At 52.8% G+C, this 15,440-nt stretch overlaps 1 protein-coding gene across 1 annotated transcript in view; it reads left to right on the top strand.

Annotated features, from left to right (window-relative positions):
- CCDC33 (coiled-coil domain containing 33) overlaps positions 1–15,440 on the top strand; it is a 115,893-nt gene that overhangs the window by 47,986 nt on the left and 52,467 nt on the right. Inside the window, 5 exon segments of the mRNA XM_061181429.1 lie at positions 66–157; positions 905–1,025; positions 7,124–7,253; positions 7,903–8,031; positions 8,999–9,075. Coding sequence (XP_061037412.1) covers positions 66–157; positions 905–1,025; positions 7,124–7,253; positions 7,903–8,031; positions 8,999–9,075 — 549 coding nt within the window.

Here is a 15,440-nt window from a genome sequence, read left to right as displayed (position 1 = left end):
GGGCTGGCCATGTCCCCGATAGGGCCCAAGGCCACCCAGGGCTCACCTGCCTCCTCTCTTCCCAGCTCTTTCTCCGGGGGCTCAACGAGCCCCTGGTCAACAGCCCCGGCCCCGTGGTAGTCATTGCCCGGGTGGTTCCCAACTACAAGGAGTTTCAGTGAGTGGGGCCCAGGCAGGGGTGGGCAGGGAGGGAGGGGTGGGGGATAGAGGAGGGGGGAGGCTAGAAACCTGACCTCCCCACAAGGCCCGACATACCTCCCCACTGGGGCTGGGGTCCTAGGAAGCTGCCACAGCCCTGGAGAGGGGCAGCTCAGACCCTTCACAAGAGCAGGCTTGGAGTGGGGGGAGCCAGCATGTAGAGGAGAAGGGTCCTCAGCCCCTCCAAATGTGCCCCCCCATCTATACCCACCACATCCACAGTTCCCCTCCCACTCTAGCTCAGGGCCAGGCACCATCAAGTGGCTGGCTGTCCCCAGAGGAGGCAGCCTAAGGGTCCTCTCAATTTCATGACCTTTAGCCTTGCCTAGGAGTCCCCTTCCTCACCCTCCTGGCCCCAGCCCTGGCTCATCCCCCTCCTCCCCAGGCCTCTTTTGGGTTTGGTGGATTCACAGTCCACAGGAGGGGACTCAGTCAAGGCCACAGTGAGTCATGGGGAAGGGAACCTGGGAGCCTCAGCCCATCTCCTGACCAAGGCTTTCTCAAGGCTTGGACCAGCGATCAGAAGGACCAGGGTCCACACCTGTCGGGGTGTCCAGACCTGAACTACGTGGGCGACTTCATCTTTTCCTCTCTCACATCAATCCAGAGCACACGTGGGAGACCTTGGCTGCCTGGCTGGGCAGAGCCAACAGTGCTGGACACCCATAGCACTCCTGTGCTGACCCCTGTCTCTTTGCCTGCCCAGAGTCAATCAGGTAAACTGGGACCCGGCATCCCTGGGGCTTCCCATCACCCCACTCTCCTTCCCTATCCCATCCGTGATGAACTTTGATGTTCCTCGGGTCAGCCAGGATGGGTGCCCTCAGGTATGGCTCTTTCCCCCATTTGCCCTCTCTCTGGCTTATACCTCTAGTAACTCACCGACTTGTGCATTCGTTCACTCACTCACTCAGTCAGCTGTTCACTTAACGATTAAGTAAGAGTTTACTGAATCCCAACCCAGGGCCATGCCTGTCTGTGCTGTGGAGAAGCTGCCCTCAGGGAGCTCTTGGTTTGATGAAGACAGGAGTCACACATGTGAAAAGGTTAAATATCAACACAAGATAATGTATAATTAATAACAAACCAGGAGGGACTGTCAGAGCTATAAAAATCAGAGGAGAGAAGACAAATATTGTATGATTCCACTTACATTCAGTACCTAGAACAGGCAAATTCATAGAGACAGAAAGTAGAACTGTGGTTGCCAGGGACTGGGGGAGGAGAGAATGGGGAGTTTTTATTATTTAATGGGTACAGAGTTTCTGTCTGGGATGATGAAAAAGTTCTGGAAATAGATGGTGGTGATGGTTATACAATATTGTGAATGTACTTAATGCCACTGAACTATACACTTAAAAATGGTTAAAATGATAAATTTTATGTTATGCCTATTTACCACAAAAAAAAAATTTTTTTTTACCAGAGGTGAGAGGGATGTGAAGCCTGAACAGGTGTCCAGACATAGGACTCCTGAGTTTTTAATAGGGGAATGTTGGTGCAGGGCGATCGAGAACAAGAGCACAGGTGTGGAGATGGGGATGCACGGACATGATACACATCAGGGTTGGAGAGGAGGGTGGTGGGTTTGAGTACGTCGAGGAGGGGTGTGCAGATTGTGGCTGGGTCTAGGTCCACGGCCTCATCAATCTCTTCCCATAGTCTACACTTCAGTGGGACCTTGCCCCACACGACGGTCCCAACATTCCTAGGGGCCTTGAAGAAGACAGGGGAGCTTGGGAAGTCCTTCCTGTTGTCTGCCAACCAGAGTTCATGTCTGGCGTGGCAAATACAGAATGAGGTACCCCTTCGGAGCCCCAGCCTTCATTGAAAGGCAAAGACATTTGAAGAAGGCTTAGACACGAACAAGGGTGATGGTGAAGAGGAGGGGTGGGACAAAGGGGGACTCGGGGGACTGAGGCTTCAAACCCAAACCAATCCTCAGCCTGATTTCCCCAGAGTCATCTCACACGTGGTCCTGCATTTGCCCAGAAAATTATGAACCAATCAGCAGGCAGTCCCAAGGGGCAGGAAGCGCTGGCTGCTTTAATGAGTGAGCCCCCTCCCTACCCCGGGGCCTCTCTGGCTGCCTTTGCTGCCTAACTAGTCTGGGTGAGGGAGGTGTCCCCAGTGCCTCTTGCATGTGTGGGACTCGAGGCCAGGGGTCCAGCGATGGCAGGATGCTTGCTGAAAGTCACCCGGCACCATGGCAGTTGGGCCAGGTTGAGAACTCACTGGCAGCCGGCAGAGGTGCCCAGGTGCCAGCAGTGAGAGGACAGGGGCAGGCTTCCGTGGCACAGGTGGGAAGATGGGGGGAGTGGGCAGAGCCCTACCTGGAAGGGACACCAGTCAGCAGCTCACACAGACCCCTGCCCTGTCCCCTCTCCAAGCATCAGTCCCCTCATCTCAGCTGAGCGGGTGGCGGTTGGACTAGGTTATTTCTAGGACCTATCTCTCTGACATCTTGGGATGCTGTGATGTCCCACCAGTTGCCCACCATGACAAAACACTCTGGGCAGGGATTTGAGGGCGTAGCAGACCTGGGTTTGACCCGTTTTCTGTGACTTACTGGCTGTGTGACCTTTGGCAAGCTTCTTAATTTCTCCAATTCCTGATTCCTACCTTATTAGGCTATTAGGAGAACTTACGGGGATAACCTGTGCAAAACGTCCAAGTCCAGGGTAGAAGGTAAACGGATTCAGACACTTTCAGAGCTGCCCCTCCCCTAGTGCCAATGCCCCTTCTGAGGCCAGCCTCACCATTGCTCTTGTTACATTTGGCTACAAGTAATATAAACCCCAACTCACAGGGACTTAAACTCTAAGGATATTTACCGTGGCACATTGGGAGGGGTCCCCATGAAGATGCTGCCAGAATTGGTTGATGCCTGGGCTCAGCAGCATCCGCAAGGACTCAGGATCTTTCCAACACCCCTGTATTGCCATCTTCAGCTGGCTAAGAGCTCAGGGGGCAAAATGTTCCTGGCACCCCCCCTGCAGACATGACCAAGACCAGAGGAAGAGAGAGCCTCTCCTTCCCACAAGTGGTTTTTTTTTAATAAATGTATTTATTTATTTATTTATTTTTGGCTGTGTTGGGTCTTTGTTGCTGTGTGCGGGCTTTCTCTAGTTGCGGCGAGCGGGCGCTACTCTTCGTTGCGGTGCGCGGGTTTCTCATTATGGTGGCTTCTTGTTGCAGAGCATGAGCTCTAGGCGCACAGGCTTCAGTAGTTGTGGCATGCGGGCTCAGTAGTTGTGGCTCACGGGCTCTAGAGCGCAGGCTCAGTAGTTGTGGCGCACGGGCTTAGTTGCTCCACGGCATGTGGGATCTTCCGGGACCAGGGCTCGAACCCGTGTCCCCTGCATTGGCAGGAGCATTCTTAACCACTGCACCACCAGGGAAGTCCCACAGATGGTTTTTATGAGGAGCTGGAAACCTCCCCTCCAGCTGCCCTTCAGCAGACTCCCTCCTCTCATCTTTTTTGCCAGAATTTGATCACATGCACTTGTTGACCTAGCCCAGCCTGTGGGACCCAACATAGCGTGGGACTTGGGAGTCACTCCTGCCCTGCACCCTGTACTCTTGAGGGGGGCCATTGCCCAACAGGTGGCTGCTGTTGGCCTGGTCTCCTACAGAGCTGATAGAGCTCCTGGCTGATGAAAGACAAGCAGTGGTGAAAAAAGCTGTCTGTGCCCACTCTCATCTCCTTGCTCAGCCCCCATAGCAGTCTGTACCCAAGCTCTCATGGGCTCCTGTCCATCCCATAGACCTTGCTGGCATCTTCTCTTGCCCGGACCATTGCAGCAGCCTCCACTAGGAGACTCCCATCCCATCCATCCTGTGACAAGTGGCCAGGGTGACCCGCTGCCCAGGATTAGGTCCTACCCCTGGACTCCTTGTCCCTACCATGGACAGGACAAAGCCCTCACTGTCAGCCAGATACACAAGGACTTGTCCCCTCCAGCCTCCTGGCTCACTGCCCCAGTTCACCCAGGTGTTCCCTAGCTCCACTGGATGACTGGCTCTTCACACGCATGCTGTCCTCCGTCACCTCCCAGTCTTTGCCTCTGCCGTGCTCTGAGCCTGGAATGCCCTTCCACCTTCTTACCTACTGCACGATCCCTAAGGTCCTCCCCTCCCCAGGTTGGAAGTCATAGCTTGCCCCTCAGACATTCAGCTTCCACATCCCACAACTTGCTTACGCCTCTGCATGGATCATAGGGATGTGTGTGTGTGTGTGTGTGTGTGTGTGTGTGTGTGTGTGTGTCCTATCCTCTTGCAAGACGATGAGCTCCAGAGAGGAGCAGGGTCTGGCTGTAGCTCTCCCATATGCCCTGCTGAACCCCAGAGGCCACTAGCATGGAGAAGCTGCCAATCAGCATTTGCTGAGTTCAATTGAATTGAACTTGCACTTTCATACCAAAACATCCACTGTCTCCTTCCACCCTCAAAACAGCCTTTCAAAGCATGGAACATGTTTTCTCACCGGACAATGACAAAACCAGGTCCCAGAGAGGGGAAAGGACTTGCTGAAGGTCACACAGCAAGGTTGAGGCAAATCTGGGCCCAGAGCCTAGGTGTCCTAGCCACCCAGCATCAGCTGCCCCAGCAGCTACTCTTCCCAGGGTGGCCACCACTACATCTGGGCAGAGCAGGCAGCAGCAGGTGTGGGTGTGGGTGTAGGTGTGGGTGGGCCCTGGGGAAATGGGAGGAGGGACCATAGGCCCATGTAATGAAGGCTCTGTCCCCAGAGAAGGCAGGTCTGCCTCAGTGGCTGGGGGTTAATGGCTTTGCTGAAGATCACAGCTGAAGGTTAACCACATTCCTTATTGCACAGCCTGCCAGGGTCTTTCCCATAAGCATCTGTGGGGAATGGCTTCCCCGCTCGCGGTGCTCCCCCCGCACACATGCCACCAGCACCTTCGCCAGGTCCCTGGCATCAGACTCTGAAGGTGGTTTAACCTTGATTCCTTGCCCCACCCCATACACACATGAGAGAGGCTGACCTTCCCTCCCCAATTCTAGGTCTCAAGGGCTCTTTCCTCAGGGACTTATCTGGGAAACCATTCAGGAAAGGAGCTGTCCTTCCTGGGCAGGCAGACACTGTTTCTTGCTTTGTAGACTCCATTTAGACACATTAATAGGCCCTAGAGAGGACAGCCAGTGTCCATTAAACACCCCTCTTCCTGGGTGGGAGCAAGGGATGGGGCGGAGGGGGCTGTCACAGGTCCTCCTTGAGTGCCCTAGTGTCTGGCAGATGGTCCAGGCTGTGAGGATGCCCCTTGGGGATTCAGGAGAATGGGGTGGCTCTGGGAAGAGCCTGGTTTGGGGATAAATCCTGAAAGGCCATTCCCAGGCACCACAGAACCCAGAGAAGCTTCTCTGGCCTGGCCTGGTGGCCAAGTGGCTGTCCTTGAGCTGCCACCAGAGCCTGCTCTCAAGAACACTCCCGTCACCCAAGTCACTATCCCTGTACTCAGGGCCCCCTAGCCCCAGAGTGACTGCAGCTCATCTCCCCAGGGGCAGGGGCAGACACAGCTGGGCCACAGGCTGGGCCTGGGAGAACAGGAGCAGACACATTAGTGTGACAGGCATCAGGGCCCTGCCACGGAGGGGGGAGTGGACCCACACTGATATTTCGCCATCCTGCATCAATAACTCCTGGAGCTGGCGGTGCATTTGCGCTGACCTTTTCGAGTGATGACTGATTCCCGCAGGGGAACGGGAGGTGGGAGCGGCTGCCACTGTTGCTGACAGCCCCTGGCTGGGGGCAGAGGCAAGGCAGCCACTTGGAGAGTCTGTGCCAATGACCCCCAGCCCCTCCCTCAGTTGGGACCATGCAGGGCTGCCTGCTGGGTGTCACAGGCTGATGCCCCCAAGTCCCATTCCTCACTCACTACCTTCTGGCCTTTGCAAATGCCGGACCTCCTTCCCCTGGAGTCCTTCCTCATTCTAGGTGTCCACACATGCCAGGCTTGATGCCACCTCCACATTTTTGCTTAGGCTGTTTTCCCACCCAGAATAACATCCTCCCTCCCTTCAGTCTGCCAGATCTTCCCTCAGAGGCTTCCTCTGGTCCTGTTTCCTCCAAGATGTCTTTTCTGATCACCCACGGGAGTGTCTCAGATAGTCCCTTGTTTAGGGGCTATAGTTATGTTGTCTTATTTTGTTGTTTAAATATTACCCACATGTGTGCTCCAGCTGCTGGCTTAGCATGCCATCAAGTCCCCCAGATCCCCTATTGAAGACGTGCCGTGGCTCCTGCGAGGAAGAGAAGGGCTGGTGACAAGGGCAGAGGTCTCGTCTAATTTGGCATCTATGACACCACCAGCCATGGGTGGGAACACTGGTGCAACTCTTTAGGAAAACAGTTTACCCAGGATGAATCAAGTACCTTAAAATATGCATGTCCTTTAACTCAGCAATTCTATTTTGGGTACTTGTACTAAGGAAATAATTTGAGATACAGAGCTATGTATCAAAGAACATTCAATGCAGTGTTATTGAACAAATGGGAAGGGAGAAACCAGGACACTTGGACATGACAGAATATCCTGCAGCTACTAAAGCTGGGTAGTTAGTGTTACTTAGGACTCTGGATATGCTTAGGTTTTAATGGTAAATGAAAAAGGCAGGATGTTAGGTTGACAGTTATATACAAAATAGGCATAGGAAAAAAACTAGAAAGAAACACACAATCTTATGAACAGTTGTCTTTAGTGTAAGAATTTAGGTGGGTTTTGTTTTTCATCTTTCTACTTTTCTTTTTTTTCCAAAGTTTCTTCACTAAGTGTGTATTTATTGCTTTTATAATCGGGACAAACATCTGTGACATATATAGACATGCACACAACCAAATATCTGGACATCCTTTGATTTGGGAGAAGCTGTGGCCTCACCACCTTCTCCCACCTTCTCCTTTCAGCTGTCCAAGCCTGGGGAACCCCCAGAGCTGCCCCTGTGGAATCAGTCCTTCCTCTTCCAAGGCCGAGATGGAGCCACCAGCTTCTCAGAGGACACAGCCCTGGTGCTGGAGTACTACTCCTCGTCTTCAAGTAAGTGACCCCCGTTGCCATGTCAGGGCAGCCACATACCAGGACATGTGTATGGAAGGGGGTTCAGACCATCCTGCCTCTGCCTCCTGTGGGGGTGGGTGAGGGGTCCCGAGGCAGCCTCCCCATGTGTGCAGACAGGTTGGGGAGCCCCTGGCTGGCTTCATTGTCCCAATGACAACACTGGGATATGGGCCAGGACACATGGGCCCTATTTCCATACTAGACCCTCGTATTATTACACGACCACCCCGTCCACAGTGCCTATCAGAGAGGGGAGGAGCCCTCAGAGCTCACAGGGGGAGCTTTGTGGGGAGACAGGATTCAGAGACCGGCTGATCCACAGTCTCAGTTCCACACCGTAAGAGTGAAGCCCCTAAAGGACAGAGACAAGGGAGAGCCGTATAAATACGCAGAGACACGGAATATGTTTAGAGTTGGTCTTGAACTCAGGAAGCCCTGAAGGGCAGAGGAGGAAGAGGAGATTTTTGCAGGGAAAGGCCAGGAGGCAGGAAACAGGTGGGCGGTGAGGGATGGGAGAATTAGATGTCAGGTACCAAAGGATGGGCCCCGTTGGGACCTCAGACACTGGGATCCAAGAAGCTTGGGCTGGGGGCTTTGATGGGAACCCCAGCCCGTCCTACCTCCACAGTGAAAGGCAGTGAACCATGGACCCTCAACAAGCCCCCGGGTATCTCCGTGTTGCCGCTAAAGAGCCGTTTGCACCGCAAGATGCTGACAGGGAAGGGCCTGAATGGGCTGCGTGTGGAGAAGCTCCCCATCACCGGGAATACCCACCACCGTCCCCTAGACAGGGTCCACGGCAGATCCACCTGGTCCCACCCCTCCCCAACCTGCTCCACCTTGCCCCCGTCAACAGAGGCGAATCTGGCTTCTCCAGCAGCTTCCACCAGAGCCCGCACCAGGGAATCTGACTGCTGTCAGGTGTGAGGAGTACCCCCAACAACAAAACTCAGTCTTAACCCCAGGCTTGTGATGAAATTGCCCCCAGACAACTTGGGAGAAGCACAGGGAGGCCCTAGGGGATAGCAGCAAGAGTTCAGACTTTTAACCAGCCAGACCTGGGTTCAAATCCTGACTTGCCCTAGTCCTCACTGTAGAACCTGGGGCAAGTTACTTAACCTCTCTGAACCTTAGAATGCCCATCTCTAAAATAGGAACAACATGCCGTACATTATTTCTCTGCATAGCGAGAGAGTCTAGAACCAGACGGTCTGGTTCTACTACTTACCAACTTACATGACCATGGAAAAATTACTCGGTCTCGGTGACTTAGTTTCCCTGTGTGTAAAATGGGTTCATAGTAATAGTACTTTTCTCATATGGTTGCTATGAGGTTTTTTTGGAGGAAATACCTGTAAAGCACTTAGAACAGAATACGTTCTCAATAAGAATCAATGTGTTATTATGATCATTGTCTATTTCTATGCCACCTTTTTCCCTAAAATACTCTGGCCATCCTGACATAATAGACCTCAACAAATTGGAGCTTCCCCACTCTGCCAGGAGGCAAGTCTGAAGGAGCCAGTCAGGTCTCCCGTGGAGTTGGGGAGGGTAGTACGGAAGCAGTGAGGGTGAGCAGAGGTGGGAGACCAGCTACCGCCTCCCTCCCACTCTCTGGGCACAGCGGCCAGTAGGTACTTCCCCAGGGAATCTGAAACAATGGGCAGAGCAGAGACAGAAGCTGTCTGCCCTGGCCAGTGTGGCCGACTATTCCCTTCTCCTACTCCAGGACACCAAGCTGAAAACCATAAATGGTGAGGTCCCCACGGTGGATCTCTCCTTCCAGCTGCTTTCCTCTGAGGTAAGACTGTGGGTCAGGGGAAGCTCAGGGCCGGGGCAGCCATGTGCCAGCTCTTGTAGCCTCTCCATGGGGTCCAACCTCCTTTTCAATCGCTGGCCTTATTCAGGGACTGGGGCCAGGGGCTTTTAGAAGGACGGGGCTGCTGTTTTGGATGGAAATGTCTGAGGGTGATTCAAGGCTTGAAAAAACTGAGATTAGGAAGAGAGAGTTGAGAACAGAGGGCCACTCAGACCTGGGAGTCAGCCTCTAACTCAGCCCAAGCCAAACCTGGCTTACTGGTATCAAGATTCTACAAGCGTGAACTGGATATTAGCTTCTGTTGCTGTGTGACAAACTACCACAGACTTAGTGGCTTAAAACAACACCCACTTATGAGCTCACACTTCTGTAGGTAGGCAATCCAATACAGCAAGGCTGAAATCAAGATACTGGCAAGGTTCTGTTCCTATCTGGAGGCTCTGGGGAAGAGTATGCTTCCAGGCTCCCTTAGGTTGTCATCAGAATCCAGTTCCCTGCAGTTGTAGGGCTGAGGTCCGTTTCCTTGCTGGCTGTCAGCCGAGGGCCTCTCTCAGCTCCTGAAGGCCGCCCACATTCCTTCTCACAATGCCTCGTCCATCTTTAAGCCAGCAGGCATATCAAATCCCCCTCACACTGCAAAGCTCTCTGACTTTCTCCTCTGTCAGCAGCCAGAGAAAACACTCTGCTTTTAAAGGGGCTCATGTGATTAGGTCAGGCTCACTCTGATAATGTCCCCATCTTAAGGTCAACTGTGTCATGTAACATAATCACAGGAGTGAAAGCTCATCATATTCACAGGTTTCAGGGATTAGGGTGTGGAATCTTGTCGGCTCATTTTTGGAATCCTGCCCACCACAGCTGGGTTGCCCCAAGTTGAAAGTCCCCAGGGACTGAGCCCTGCCTGATGGCTGGGATCACTTCCTCTATCAGCTATACCTGGGCTCTGAAGTCCAGCTTGGACTCGGGTCATTTGGCTCCAGTGCACCTGACAGGCTGGAATTTTCCCACTTTTCTCTCTGTGGTGCTGAGAGAGGCATGAAGCTGGGATGTGGGCAATTGAGGGCCATGACCCCCTGGAAATGCTTGCAGGGGCTGATGTCTAGATCAGCCCACTCCTGCTAGCTTCCCATGCCAGGAAAAATAGCCACCAGCTCTGGGGTAATACTTGGCCCTGTGACCTTACCTGTGAAGAACGCAGGGAGTTCCTTGTTGGAGGGTCTGAGAGGTTTATCTGGGAAGGTACCCACCCAAAACTGTCTCCCCGCAAGGCCTCTCGTGAGTGCTTGAAACCTCCCATTAACACTCCCCGCTGTGGAATGTTCCACGTTGCCCTGTAGAGACTCCTCTAATTCTTGGTGAGAGAGAGTTTGTTAGATACAACCTGACATCCACACCACCACCATCACCACCAAACCAGGTACAGGACGGAGAAGTTACTGAGAGGGCAGGGGACACAGAGGCAACAAAAGACCCCAAGAAAGGGGAATCAGGGATCCCAGATGTCCCAGATTGGAGCTCAACCCTCCATGGCTCTTCTCAGGGTCTAGAGTCTGTCAGTGGCCACTGCCAGCCCCTTCCTCACCTCCCCCTGCCTCCTACCCCTTCGCTGGGGCACGTGTGTCCTGAGAACTGAAAGAAGCGTCAAGTGCCGCTGGTCAGGGCACTGGGGGACCCAGGCAGGCAACAGGCAGGTGGGCAGGACACTTCCCCAGTTGCCCAGGGGCTGGGCACAAAGGTCTCAGTGATGAATTATTCACTGGAGCTGGGCTAAGTGCAGAATTAATCCCTTTCCTTCCAGCTGGTGGCTTCACTAAATTATCCCTCCAAGTCATGCGGGAAAATGCTGCCGAATTCATTTAGCTGCTGAGTGTTTTGATCTGGGCCTTGTGATTTTAGCTTCCCCTTCCCCCAGCCCCCTCCCCCTGGAGGCGGGTAAAAAAACCTTTCAGTAGTGGATTTCCGAGAAGAAAGGAAAAGAAAGGGGCTCAAGATTGGGTGTGTACCAGGAAAATAGTACTGGAGGAAATTCAAATTCTGCAGCCAAGAATTCACACACACAGCTCTACACATACAGAGTCTCACACAATCACATTTGAATACCCACACAGAGACAATCACATTTGAATACCCACACACAGACAATCACATATGCAAAGACATGCAACACAAATATACACATCCCTCTGCAAGAGTGCACGCATTTAGTGCATATATACATGCTCCCACACCCGAGCAAACTGACACACAGACGTTTTCACACCCGCATTGGCACACACAGAAGAGAAGTCTTTTTGTGGTTAAACTGTTTCTTGGTGAAACTATCTGAGAATTGGCCAATAACTGACTCACTTTGATTCTAGAAGCTTGAAGTCCAATTTGGGGGCCTTAATATGAAAAGCTAAGATGGACTTGGCATAATCTTACAGCCATGGTACCCGGTCATTCATTCTTTTATCCCACATATATTTGATGAGGACTAGAATTTTGGCTGCCCTTCTGGACTGCAGTGAGGAGAGGGAGGGGCCGGCAGCTGTGGAGCCCTTCTGCTTGAATTTACCCTCCTCAGGCGTGGACATGGCTCTCTGCTCGTGTCTGATCCCTTTTGTCATCCTCCTCCCTATGTGGAGGTGGGAGAGTGTTGATGAACAGATCAGATGGCACTGCATCTACAGCGTGTCCCCAGCTCCATTCCTCACCATCGCCTTGTCTGTAATACCACCACCGTTCTCCGCGCAATGGCAAATCTTTGCTGAGCACCTGGCTGTGGAGCAGATACTGTCCTGGGTTTAGGAATCTTACATTGAAAAAGATGAGAAAAAGGTCCTGTCTTCATAAAACTTGCGTTCTTAGAGAGCAGGAAGTGTGGACCAGATAAGAGCAAATCAATTCATGAGCAGATATCAGCTCATGATATGAGGCCTGATGAAACTCAAACGAGGTTACGCGATAGGGAGTGCTCAGACAGGCTCTTTGGATTTGATGTGCTCTCTGAGTAAGGTTACCAGCCAAGCCGCTGTAACAGAGAAGACCCGGTTCCTTCCATCTTATTGTTTCACCTAAGGTGTTGGCCACCAATTCATGGTGAGAGGCACCCAGCTTTCATCTCTGCATTCCAGCCCGTGGGAAGGAAGCGCCAGACCTAGGACCAGAACTATCGATTCTTCCACTCTTTAAATCAAACACTGCTCAAAGCCCCAAGAGCCACCACCTGAAGCCTGGAGATCTCAGAGCCCTGTGGATACTCCATCTGCAGCAGGGTTTGTGGTAATGGGCCTCTCAGGGCCCCTCGTCCACCTGGCTAACAACTCCATCTTAGGGGCAACTCCTTGCTCAGAGATAGCTGTACTACAGAGAGGAAATGCTTCAGCACAAATGAATATGCCTGTCCTATTTGGGTACCTCCCACTTGAGGACACAGCCTCTTTCCTGAGAGCCTTCATGTCCTGGGGGTTTGGGCACAGGCCATCCTGGTTAACTGACATTTTGGTGAACACAGTTTCCCACACCCACTGCTTCCATATCACCCATTCTCAGAGCTCCAGGAACAAGAACATTGTGGAATTTCCAAATAGGCAGAGACCACAGAGGTGTCTCTCCACAGCCCACCCTGGACAGAAATCTCCTCGATGCCATCCACCACGGGTGGTCATCCCAGCCTCTCCTCTTGCTCTGCCATGTCAGGGGGCAGTTCACTACCTCTAGAAGCAGCCCATCCCATGGTTCAGTGCCTACAGCTGATAGAAATGCTTACCCCACACTGAGCCCACCCTACCTCCAGGGGCTCTCCCTCTGCCCCAAGCTCCTGACTCTGCCCTCTGGGCCTGCAGTGCAACCCCTGCAAGCCTCCTTCCAGCACGCTGGCAGGCAGACTAGCAGTCACAGTCAATGGCAAGAAGGAGTGGTTTCCTGGTTTGGGATACTGTGCTTGAAGCTGGTTCTGCTGGTGATGGGTTAAGCTTCTTCCCTCTGATGGAACTTCTCTATGGACACCTGCTGCTCAGAGTGTTCTGACTTAAGCTAGGGTTGTGTGTGTAGACGAGTACATACATGTATAACTACATATAGCTACAAAACACTAGAAAAACACAGACATCTGTGTATACACAGAGAACTTCCCTTTATTCCGTGTTCAGTGGGAATTCACCTTGTAGGTCCATTAGCCTCTGAGAACCCATGAGCCTATGACTACTCCATATATACATACACGAATAAACCCCTAGTCTCCTCCATTCACCCTCTGATCTTGGCCTCTTCTCTTTGAAGAGTGTGATCTGGTCCCCCAGGAGTCTATGATTCTCCGGGCTAAGCAGTCTGCCTCTTCTAATGAACTGGTTTCAAGATCCCACAGCATCCTGGGTGCCCTCCAGCTTGCAGACAACCTCTTTGAAGTGAGACAACTGACCAGGTTTCCTAGGCTGACTATGTGGATTAGAGCCTGGTTTGCACACAGTAGGTGCTCATTGTGTCGACTCCTGCCTCCTTGCCTGGAAATGTGCCTCCCCATGAGGTGGGACAAGTCCATGCTGTCATCTGGGTGTTCAACAACAGGTGCCCTCCTGGGGCTGGGATTTGGGATCCAGGGTCTTGCCCAGGCAGGGTGCCAGGGTACCAGGCAAAGGCAGAGCCTCTCAGATGAGCAGCCCCCTCTCCTTAGCCCACAGACTTGAGAGATGCTGGAGGATTCAAAACCCATTGCTTCCTCGGATTTGGCACAGAGAGGGTGCCTTTAAGGAGAGGATGAGGTGGCCCCTGCTATCCCCCACTGAGGGAAGGGGCGGCTCCCACAGTCCCATCTGACCCTCCCCTCCCTGTTCCCCTCAAGGGAGGGGGGGTGCGGGCAGGTCTTTGATGCCGTGTAAAAGGCTGCCCCGGGGGCTTCCCTGGTGGCACAGTGGTTGAGAATCTGCCTGCCAATGCAGGGGACACGGGTTCGAGCCCTGGTCTGGGAGGATCCCACATGCCGCAGAGCGACTAGGCCCGTGAGCCACAACTACTGAGCCTGCGCGTCTGGAGCCTGTGCTCCGCAACAAGAGAGGCCGCGACAGTGAGAGGCCCGCGCACTGCGATGAAGAGTGGCCCCCGCTTGCCGCAATTAGAGAAAGCCCTCGCACAGAAACGAAGACCCAACACAGCCAAAAATAAATAAATAAATAAATTAATTAATTAAAAAAAAAAAAAAAGGATGCCCCGGTGTTTTTTTTTTTTTTTTTTTTTTCTATTTCAAAATCCTTTCTTTTTTTTTTTTTTTTTTTTAAATTAATTAATTAATTAATTTATTTATTTTTTATGGTTGTGTTGGGTCTTCGTTTCTGTGCAAGGGCTTTCTCCAGTTGTGGCAAGCTGGGGCCACTCTTCATCGCGGTGCGCGGGCCTCTCACTATCGCGGCCTCTCTTCTTGCAGAGCACAGGCTCCAGACACGCAGGCTCAGTATGCCCCGGTGTTTTTATTCAAACCACTCTCTCTGGAGACCAGCCCGGAGTGGGGACAAGTGGCTGTTTAGCAAATGTGGAGTGGAGGGCAGGGGACAGGCAGAAACGTGCTGACTTCTGATGAATTCTTATGGATTTTTGGAAAGCCACACATGTCAGCCCTGGGCTGCTCTTCAGAGAAGCCCCAACACAAGCCGTCCTCCATTTCCTCACCAAGCGCAGCTGCCCAGAAGGCCCAGTGTCCAGGGTGGCCCAGCAGTCTCAGCTGCTGCCATCCGCTGGGAGCTTCTGTTCCACCCCCAAGACTCCAGCTCTGAAAACACTACCGTAAGGATAATGATGAATCCAGAGAAAAATACCCTTCCCCCTCTTTCACCCTCACAACATCCCTGCCCTACGCGCAGGCCCCCAACCTCACCCTGCGCCCCCTACCTCCCTGTCCTCCCACTCTCCCAGGCCACATGGCAGGAGACAGAGGAAAAGACCTATCCCTCCCCAGCTCACAGGTACCCTTTTCCCCACCTGCTCAGACTCTAGGCCCAATTCAGAGATCATCCCATACGACCCTAGGAAGCTGGGGACAGATGAGTGAGAGGGGAGAGCCCATGCCTTTCCAGGGCCAGCCTCACAGATGCTCAGCGTTGGGTCAGGGCTCACCATTCCACCATAAGAGGCTCCTGCCTGCTTTTCACAGTGCCTGAAACCCTCCCAGCAGTGCTCCATGCTCCCCCAACAGTCTCTTGGTTATGATGCAACTCCCCCCATGCTCCCCACTTCAGGGAGGGCATTTGACACTCCCTCCAACACACAGGGTTTTACAGACTCTGCTTGCTCACTTCTTGTGACAGGGACCTCATTTCCTCTCAGGAAGCCCTCTCCAGCCTCTATCAGCTCCCTTGTAGACCTCTTCCTCCTAT

Source organism: Eubalaena glacialis, chromosome 2 (assembly GCF_028564815.1).
Source record: "Eubalaena glacialis isolate mEubGla1 chromosome 2, mEubGla1.1.hap2.+ XY, whole genome shotgun sequence".
In the NCBI taxonomy this organism is placed as follows: Eukaryota; Metazoa; Chordata; class Mammalia; order Artiodactyla; family Balaenidae; genus Eubalaena; species Eubalaena glacialis.
The sequence above is the reverse complement of the archived record's forward strand: the minus strand, read 5'-3'. Positions and strand labels throughout refer to the sequence as shown.